General features: G+C 39.3%; 1 protein-coding gene across 1 annotated transcript; it reads right to left on the bottom strand.

Moving 5' to 3' along the window:
• Positions 1-4,110: 4,110 nt before the first annotated feature.
• GLRG_11929 (uncharacterized protein) lies at positions 4,111-4,440 on the bottom strand (the record flags this gene model as incomplete). The annotated part of the gene is made up of 3 exons (XM_008102610.1): positions 4,111-4,202; positions 4,280-4,322; positions 4,375-4,440. 3 exons carry the CDS (start codon positions 4,438-4,440, stop codon positions 4,111-4,113), a joined length of 201 nt encoding a protein of 66 aa, XP_008100801.1.
• Positions 4,441-9,665: the final 5,225 nt, after the last annotated feature.

Here is a 9,665-nt window from a genome sequence, read left to right as displayed (position 1 = left end):
CAAGATTTTGTTTAGTAAAGGGCCTATAGAGTATATATTATATTAATCTATTAACCTAAGGATTACTTTAACTATTTAGTTACTACATAATACTAAGAGCCTATAGAGAAAAAGATTAAGACTTTTAATTACTAAATTAAATAGTAAATAAGTTACCTTAACTATAGCCTACTTTTTTAGCTAATTAACCTTATAACTATAAAGCTCTTTATCTTTATTAATAGCTTATTTATAAATAACTATAACTTTACCTTATAACTTAGCTTTATTATTATTCTTACTAATAAAAGTAATATTATATAACCTACTACTAATAATAAGAAATTTATACTACCTAGTAATATTATTTACTTTAGCTTAATAAAGTATAAAAAAGTTATATATAGCGTACTAGCCTCTAAGGTCTATAGTATAGTTACTAGTACTAATACTACTTATATAATTAGTACTATACTTATAATAATTACTAACTACCTTAAGTTACTATAAATCTTAATAATCCTTTATACTAACTTATACTCCCTTTATAAGTGCCTTATAAAGCTTAGTACTACTAAGAAGAAGTAACTTATAATTAATATTATAGCGCTTTACTAGTTATATAAGTAATATAAGATCTATAAGATCTAATAAATATAAAGGGAAAATAACTTAGTAAATAAATTTATAAAGTTATTACTAAATAAGGTACTAGAGTAGTTAATTAATAATAGTTAATTAGGGATATAAATAAATAAATAGGTTTTATATATATAATAGGTTATATATTTAAAAAGTATTAAATACTTTTTAGCCTTTTATTTTTATTATATTTCTAGGCCTTTTATAAATAACTAAAAAATAGAAATAATTTATAATACTTTAGAAAGTTACTAGTATTATAATATTAACTATTACCTAGATATTAGTAGTATAGATTAACGCTAATTAGCTAGAATAACTATAGCTAATTTACTATAGATCTACTAGATCTATAGGTATATTACGTAGAGAATTTACTATATAATCCTATAATAGTTTTCTTTCCTTAACGCATAATTTAGAACCATTAGTTACCCCTATTATTTATTAATCGCCTATTAATATATATAGTTAACTATATTACCACCCTAGTAATAACTAACAAAATTCTTAATAACCTTAAGGGAATAGGCTACTTATTACTAGGTATTAATTACTTTAGGTTAAAGGGTTCTAATAAATAGATTTTATTATATAAATTAGGCTATCTATTTCTTTTTTATAAAAGAATACTTATTATTTATTATATACTTTACTAGGCCTTTTACTTATTAATAAGTAATTTATTTACTAAGGGAAGCTTAAAGGGATATATAGGTAGCTAGATTATATTTTTAGGCCTAGAATAAGTATTATATATAAGTAAAAGTAGTATTTTTACTTTATTCCCTATAGTATTAATAATAAAGTAACTAGTATAGTATACCCTATTTAAAAGTAGTAGCCTAGATACTATACTTATTTTATATATTTAAAAAGGCCTAATAAAGCTTATCTTTAGTATATTGCTTTATAATAGGTTAAAGAAGGTATCTTAAAAAAATAGTGTTGTTTAGTTATATATGTAAAATGTTATAATAGTTTAAAAAAGGTAGTAATGTTAATAAAGGAGGAGAAATGCGGGATTTTTGGATGTCTCAGAAGTAGGGGTGTCTTAGATGTGGGGTGGGGGAGTTATCTCACCTTACTCTCGCCTCACAGAAAAGCTACATGAGGACATTATCTGCCAAGACAAGCGTACCTACAGAGCACTTGTGTTAGGCCTAGAAGCAAAAGACACAAAGAAAATTATAAACACTTAAAAATCACATCACCTTGAGATTTCGATCGACCGTGGCGGAAGAAAATGGTTAGACCGTAATACACCTCTAGATTTTGCCGTTTCTGCTATCGAGGTGTTCTATATCCTTCTTAAAACACAACAGAACTCACTTCTCATATCGCATCACATATAATACTTCACTAGATAACAGGGGTAAGGCTGAAATCCATGTTCTGAAATTAGATATATTTATAATAACGTCTAGTTCAGGCGTTCTCTTAACTTAACTTACCTGGAAATTTAAGGAAATACCTAATCTTCTAGTTGCGCCTACCAGATGAATAGATTATCTTGACCTTCCCTGTTCCCCTTAACCTAAGCCTTCTCTACACCTAGAACCACCACCTAGAAGTCTAGACCTTTGCTTGCACTTTCTCTTCCCACACGACAATCTCGTTTCCCCCTAATCCTGTTCTTTACTCTATCTTCTTTACAATACCCTCAGCTCTCTGATATTCTAGGAGGCTCTACACCCATGCCTCCAAACGCATCTTCACATAGGTGCTCAGCACTGTACATGCACATGCATTGCTATTAATCATATATAGGTATCCCCCGCCCCCCTTCCACGTCGGTTAGGTGGCTGACCAAGCAGCCAAACTAGGACCAAGACATCTTCTGTTCAACCGCACGCGCAGTAGTCGCCGTCAGAGAAGTCCTATCTTTGCTACCGCCGAGACCGCCTAGTACGGATACAAGACCCCTGACGAATAATATGCATCTATAACAAGGTCAACCCTGTGTCCACCCGGCAGTCACATTACCACTAGCAGCAGCCTAGGCCTACTGAGTGACATCGAAGATTGGGATTTAGTGAGTCGCCTCGATCGGGTCGCAGTCATTTATCTCGTCCTCGGCGTCTCGGCCCATCACTAGCACCCAGGGCTAGAGCAGAAGGATTATATAACGCTATGGCAATATACATGGCTTAAGTTACTGCTAGTCATAAGACAAAGGAACACTGCATTAACAGATAAGTTACATCTCGAGACTCCAAAAAGCCATAAATAAGACATGCATCACACATATAGTCGCTTTTTTCGCTCTGCACTCTGTCGGGCCCTACAAACGCTTGTAGTCCGTGTCTGCCTGCTCAAAATGGCCCTACCCAAGACGGCAGTCATGTCACATATAATCTGGTTTGACCGGATTCCCACGAGGGGGGTGATTAAAACCATGCCCTCAACCTTGTAGTCTCCTATCCCTCTAGGCCACCCTCGCCAGGTCGCTTTTTCCATGCTTTGTTGCTATCCTTTTAGATCATTGCAGACGGCGCGCAAGGTGGGTCGCACTCTTAGATCGGGCTTACCTTTAGGCAAACTCGAGATCCTGACGCTGAGTATCACAGGGATGCATATTCTCTATAGGTGCAGCAGCAGAATCCATCTCGATTAACAATATCTACTGTTACCTGACCAAGGGAACATACAAGGACATGTCAGTATTGCAGTTATTCTAATCTATTTTCCAACAGATTCAGTGCATCTCAAGCATCTACAAATGGAAACCCAGCTTAAAGCGCTCTCCCGTCTAGCTTAAGCCTTCAATATCTCATTTCTATTGTCATTTGTATTAGCGGGTGCCCACCGGCCGCCTTCGCTTCAGGCAGGCAGGCAGGCAGTTATGATCATAGAACTGCATTTTCCAAGGTTCTCAACCGGCTCCTACGTGTTGTCCTTTGCGGCGCAGCCCTTCTATTTTAGGCACTACGTAGTAATCTTTAAGATACAGGACAGGTTGTGCTGTATTTATACGGCGCACACTAAGTACATTTATTTGTTCTTTGGTGACAAGTTTGACGCTAATGTTAACAATCTTCTCTACGGCATAGTCCCTAGGCCTAAAATTGCCTACGGTAAGTCTCCTTGGGACGGCTAACACCTGGATTGCAATACTGACGTCTCTTATAATCTGCAGCAAGGAACATTTCTCTGGCCAAGCCGTACTCGTAACTGCAGCAGGCAGCTAAGGTGAACAGCTTGCGACGTCAAGCTGCTCCGCGATAGAGCTTGGGGGGATAGTGGACAATAGATCGCTCGTAAGGCTCTCGGACTGTAACCGCGGCGCTTAACGGAGGGGAATTTGATGGAAAACAGGCAATGGCTGGGCGGTATTCTGGAGGATTAAGGATAATTAGTAAGTAGAATGGCTAGTGGGTGAACCTACCTAGCTACCTGGGGGGTTGGACTGTAATACTTGACTCTTTAACACTACGGACGCCGTGTAAGGCAGCGAGTTGGAAGATTCCCGCTGCATACGTTAATGGCTTACCAGCGCAGCCATTCCCTTGACGTGGGCGGTGCAACCTGACCATCTTGGAGGCGAGGTCGGGCGGGCTTCTTGAGCAGAAGCTGACGTGCTGAGAGGAGGTTAGTTGACATTCCGCATGTTTTTGGGTCTGCGTGTAGTTGTGCCAGCATAGCTGAACCTGCGTACTCTTGACATCTACTTGTGACCTCAACTTCTGGACCTTGAGCTTCTGGGTGGTGCTGTAAGGTCGTGGGATAACTCGGAAAAAAGGCCGGGCCCACCATTGTCATATTGGTGAAGCTGCCGTCGTTCGTCTTGTCTTGGTTCAGCCCATTGTCGATCGCCATATCGTTGTCCGCTATATTATTGCCCACGTCTGTGGCGTCGTCACTTGTTGTGACGTCGTTTGCAAGTTTGTTGTCATCTGTCTTGGGCATCAGCAAGTCGTCTCCTACCATACGCCATGTGGCTCAGGTAATGCAAAGGACACGTTCCATTCATTTAGCAAGATCTAGCTAGCTCGTGCCACCCAGCACGCGCAACTGCATCTTCACGTCACTTAGTAACAAGACATCGTGTCTCCAGGCTCCAAACCGCTTCGGCTATAGACTATACCTGCTTCATAGCCTCCTCTATACCTATCTCTTTAGCTCTCTAATCTTTACCTAAGCACAACACAGACGCGTAGGAACAGCGTCCTCTTTATCCCATCCAAGACTTAGGCACGCTAACTATCTCGATAGAGGTCCTCAGCAACACTCACATAAGTGCAAGGAAGCCCCAGTATCAGGACGACAATACAAATAACAACAACGGCTTTAGGGGAGGTAACTAACTAGAAAGTCTCAAGCAGACGTCCTACAAGTCAGATATGGTCACATTAAAGGGAAAGCTTGCTTCACAGGTAACCTTGTCCTTAGTTTCTCTACAGTCTAGCAGCACTAACAAACAAACACAGCTTAGCTTATAATTAACTTAATAAACTAACAAGTGAATTAGGAAAAAATGCCCTCTTAAAATCGCCTACAAAAGCATCCGCTGTATCCAACACACCCTTGTTTGTCTCTGTCACATGCGTCATCTCGGTCGCCTGATCAAGGTCCTTTATAAGACTTTATAAGTTGGCGCTAATTCTTCCTAGATCTATCTAGAGGTCAGCCGTAGTCAGCGGCCGCTTTCTTCGCCACCTGGTCCCTTGTTCCAACAGTCAACTTATGTTCCCCCACGCTGACCGCCTCTTAAAGCACAGCATAGCGGCTAGCTGTCCAGAACTACAGCCTAACAGAATTATCTAACTTATCGCCGCTATTAAACAGCTATAGAAGCACAAGGAACTAGTGTATAGTTATATATATATTATAATTAGATAGGGTGGTATCTATAGGAGCCTGCTTAGCACAAATGTTGCAGTTCTTTTTCTGCGTCCTCCTTTTCCAATCCGCCTTCCGCATTAGCTTCCCCAGCCTGACGGCCTCATCATCCTCAGAACTTATATCTAGTTGTTCAGCAAGGGTAGGCCTGTTGTCACATTACTAACACTTTGGGGAGGGCACACGTGTCTTTAGACAAAGTTGAAATTGTTGTTTAAGCTGCTTGTGTCCTTGTACCAGGATAGAAGAGTGGTGGTCAGGTAGAGGTAGCTGAACTACACACTATTCTCCGAGAGGCAGATGGGGATAAATATCAAAGCCCCTCAGCTCTGCTTACCATCATAAGGGCGGCTTCACGCCCCAAGCTTCCTCCCCTTTCATATGCCGCCTCTAAAGCCCATAAGACTCGTCTGCTTGCATACTCAATACGTAAAGGCATAATATCGCACCTCCACACTCGCCCCACATGGCATCTAGAAGAGCTGTTTCTATACAAGAGGTAGAAGCGCTCGCACGCGCTAGTATAGAAAGTGCCTCGGACATAGAAAAGAATATAGATACTGAAAGCGCGTAGGGTATGATGGGACTCTTGCGGTGCGGTGACTATACAGAACACCACAACCACTAAAAGCAACACAAGATTCCTTGCCAATTAGTGTACAAATCGTGCTAATTGTTCTAGGCTTAACCTGAATCATGAGGGTTAAGGATTCTGATTAGTTATAATAGTACACTGATTTAGGCAAGTAGAAGCTCCTAATCGTCTTGTGTTATTACGTCTAAGGGTAGATTATAGGAAGGCTCTGGTCTAATTAGGCAAAGGTAGGCCTGTGTAGGAAAGTAGAAATATACATGATTTTCCTGTCTCTATCGCGCTCTGGCTTATATCTTTGTGACGCTGATCGGTTGTTAAATTCTGCCGATTGGTCACCTGTTTAATCTTATCTGGGTTGATCGCCTCACCCTACTCTAATACCTTGAGGGCAGCTATGGAGGCGAGAAACCGGACCTGATAACAAAGCTAAGTCATGGCGGCGGCTCCTAGTGACATGGGATCATCAGAGGAACAGACTATACGGAATACAGCTGAGATTTCTAGAAGCCTAGGGCAGGTCATTTTGAACCTACTCTCAGTCAGTTATAATATAATACAGAGGTCCACCTGTTCGCGAGACTTAGCCAGAGAATAGCCTAACCACAAGCTACTAAATACAACCCAGACGGTTAGTTCCTTACTATAGGCTAAAGTGACAGTTATATTGGTCCTGTTAGTAACTAGTTCCACTACTCTGTAACCTAACACGTATTTAATAGAGTAGTAGTTACTTAAATAAGAGAGATAGCTTATAGCTACTGTTATAATGACTTTATCTTTCTATAGTCTGTAACTGTCTTGTTATTTTCTTTATTACGTAATGTTTTACTTATTAGTTGTGTATCTTAGCTATATATATAGTATTACTTATTCTATAGTTATAATTATAGAATTAAGCCTTTTAACCTAAATTCTCTAATGTCTAACTGTATGTTCTACTTAACTTGTGATAGCTATAGTCCTTAAACCTAAACGCTAAGCCTTATAGTATGCCTAAGAGCTTGGTGCTTTATTTATGAAGACAAAGGATTACGATTTACAAAAACAAGCACCTGCTTCTTAAGCTTGCTTATTTTACGCTTGGTACCCTAAAAAATAGTAACCGTAGTGCTTTTAGTAGAGATAGTATAGCCTACGCTTAAGGCCCTGCAAACTAGAACAGCTAGAGCCACTAGGGTAGCGGCCTCTTTAACGATTATGATAAGAAGAAGGGTAATATTTCCGAAAATTAAAGCTTTTTCGCTATTGAGTGTTGTAATAATGACCTGGAGGCCCCTATGCTGATGTTATAAGGCGCTCTGTTTACCTTAGTAAAGGGGGCTAGGTTGACGCGGAAGCTATCACCTGCGTTTACTTTACCTTCGTGACGCACATATTGAAGAGTACCCTGCGAGTCAACTTAGTTAGCGTACAGCTAGCCTGGGTGACAAAACCGGGCGTACGCTATGTATGTATGAAGATCTTCTGGGGAGGGTGGTTAATAGGGCCTCTGGGAGAGGACTTGTAGGTATTATGTATAGGTTAATTATCTATAAGGTTTATATAAGAATAAGAGCAGCCTATAAGACGCCTATTTGTTAAATATTTTAGCTTAATTACACCTTGAATAAAACAATGCTAGGTTATATTAACGGGCTAGAGTACAAAACAGTAAACAAGCACTCTGTAGCTATATATTATCTTATTTGTATCTCTAATACTAATTAATTCCTTGTTGGCTTATTACTACTATATAATATTAATAACTAGTCTACCTACTTACTTAGTCTAAAACTATACGGCACCTTGTGTCTAACTTCTTATCCCCCTTTATATCACTGCTCGCTAAGTTAATCACTGTATCTTGCTTGACGCCGGCGGACGGTCCTGTACTAATTATAAAACTCCCTTAAGTCTTGCATGTTAATGTACCTAGCTGTTGTTGCTAAAGGCTGCGGCTGTCCTGTCTTGGTTGACGCTGAGTTGCCGCCACTATCTGCACCTGTTATTCCTTGTACTGTTGCGGTCAGAAGCTTAAAGCGTAGTGGGCTAAGCCTTAGCACTGTGGTGATGGTGATGGGGCCCTGCGGATCAGCTGGAGCAGGCGCTTCAAACCTCCCTAGAGAGAGTCCCTAGAGCCCTGTTTTATCAGCTTAATCATAACGTTGTCTACTTAGTTGCTATCTTCCTCTGCTGCTTTGGCCTCCTGCTGCATGTTACCTCTAACATGCGCGTTTAGTTCTGGTTGCGGTTCTGTTTATTTAGGATGTCCTTGATGTACTTGTCCTGCTAACGCTTAAAGGCTGATTTTACCTAGTGTTTAAAATAGCTAATCCCTTTAGGTAATTTGTTTTCTAACAAATTCTACTTGTCCTTATCCTCTATAACGCTTTACTGGTCCCAGCTAAGGTAGCAGAGGTAGATATAGCCTAGGCCAGGTCTTTACAGACAGCTATTATACGTAGGCTTGAATAGACTAGGTCTACTAACCGCGCTCTATTCTCTAGTGTGAAAAAATGCAATGAGCTGCGTTTGCCTTAAAGGGGTGTTAAGTACTGTGTGTATATGTGTCTGCTTGTTAGACTAAATATTAAAAAGTAATTACGGATTTACTTTTTCTATAGCTAGTAAGACTGCTTGTTATGTTTCCTAAGAATCTAAGCTTATCTTTACGTATTTAATTTCTTTGTTTTTTTCTTTTTTTCTTTTTTTCTTTTTTCTTTTTTCTTTTATTTAGCTTTTTTTCTACTCTCTTAGTCCTCTCTTGTTATATACCTAAATCTTATTACCTCTTATATGTCTTTACATGGCCTTATTATTTCTTATTACGTGATAATCCTAAAACTCTATGTTTAATTTTATTCTACTATTTGTAATGTTTTGCCAGCCTAATTACCTTCTGTTACTATGTTGGCACGCCTAGGAAGCTGTATAGCTAGGAATACGCACTTTATCTTCTTAATTAATGACAAGCTTGGTCTTACATAAGCCGTTAAGTTGTCTAATACGGGATAGGCTAATTAATAAGACTAAGGTTAATGGGTCTTTATTCTACTAATTTTCTGCTTTAGTAAAAGGGCTTATATGGTTTTATTATAGGTGATTAAGCTGAGTTGACAGATGAGTTATGGGAATAGCTTTAATTAATTAAGGTGGCTGTAATGACTATATCGTCTGTTAGGTGGAATGCCTGAGGTGGTGCGTTAATAATGTAAAATAACTCCGCTTATATTGACCCCTAATGGTGAGTGGGCTTAGAAACTACCTAGGCATGGGGCGATTGGCTTTAAAAGCTGGGTGCGATTACCTGAACTGCTTCTGCTAGTCCTGCTAGCTAAACCAGTAGTTCATTATAACGTTTTAGGTCTGTAGGACCTGTATGCAAACGAATTAGTTAGGGCTAGTAAAGGGTAAAGTGAATTATCTATATTCTATTACTAGCCTCTATCTGTCTATATCTATTAGATATATACGGCTGCTATGTAAATATCTAGTAAAATAACTCTCTTAACAAGCACCGCTGCCTCCCTCTCTCTAACGCCCCTGGCAGCTTATTTCTAACACGCCTATACGCTTTTGAAACGTAGTGTGAAGCGCTTAGAGTCTTGAACATGTGTAGTGGCTAATA

The sequence above is a fragment of the Colletotrichum graminicola genome (assembly GCF_000149035.1).
Source record: "Colletotrichum graminicola M1.001 genomic scaffold supercont1.204, whole genome shotgun sequence".
Lineage (NCBI taxonomy): Eukaryota > Fungi > Ascomycota > Sordariomycetes > Glomerellales > Glomerellaceae > Colletotrichum > Colletotrichum graminicola.
This window is presented reverse-complemented; position numbering and strand designations above follow the sequence as displayed.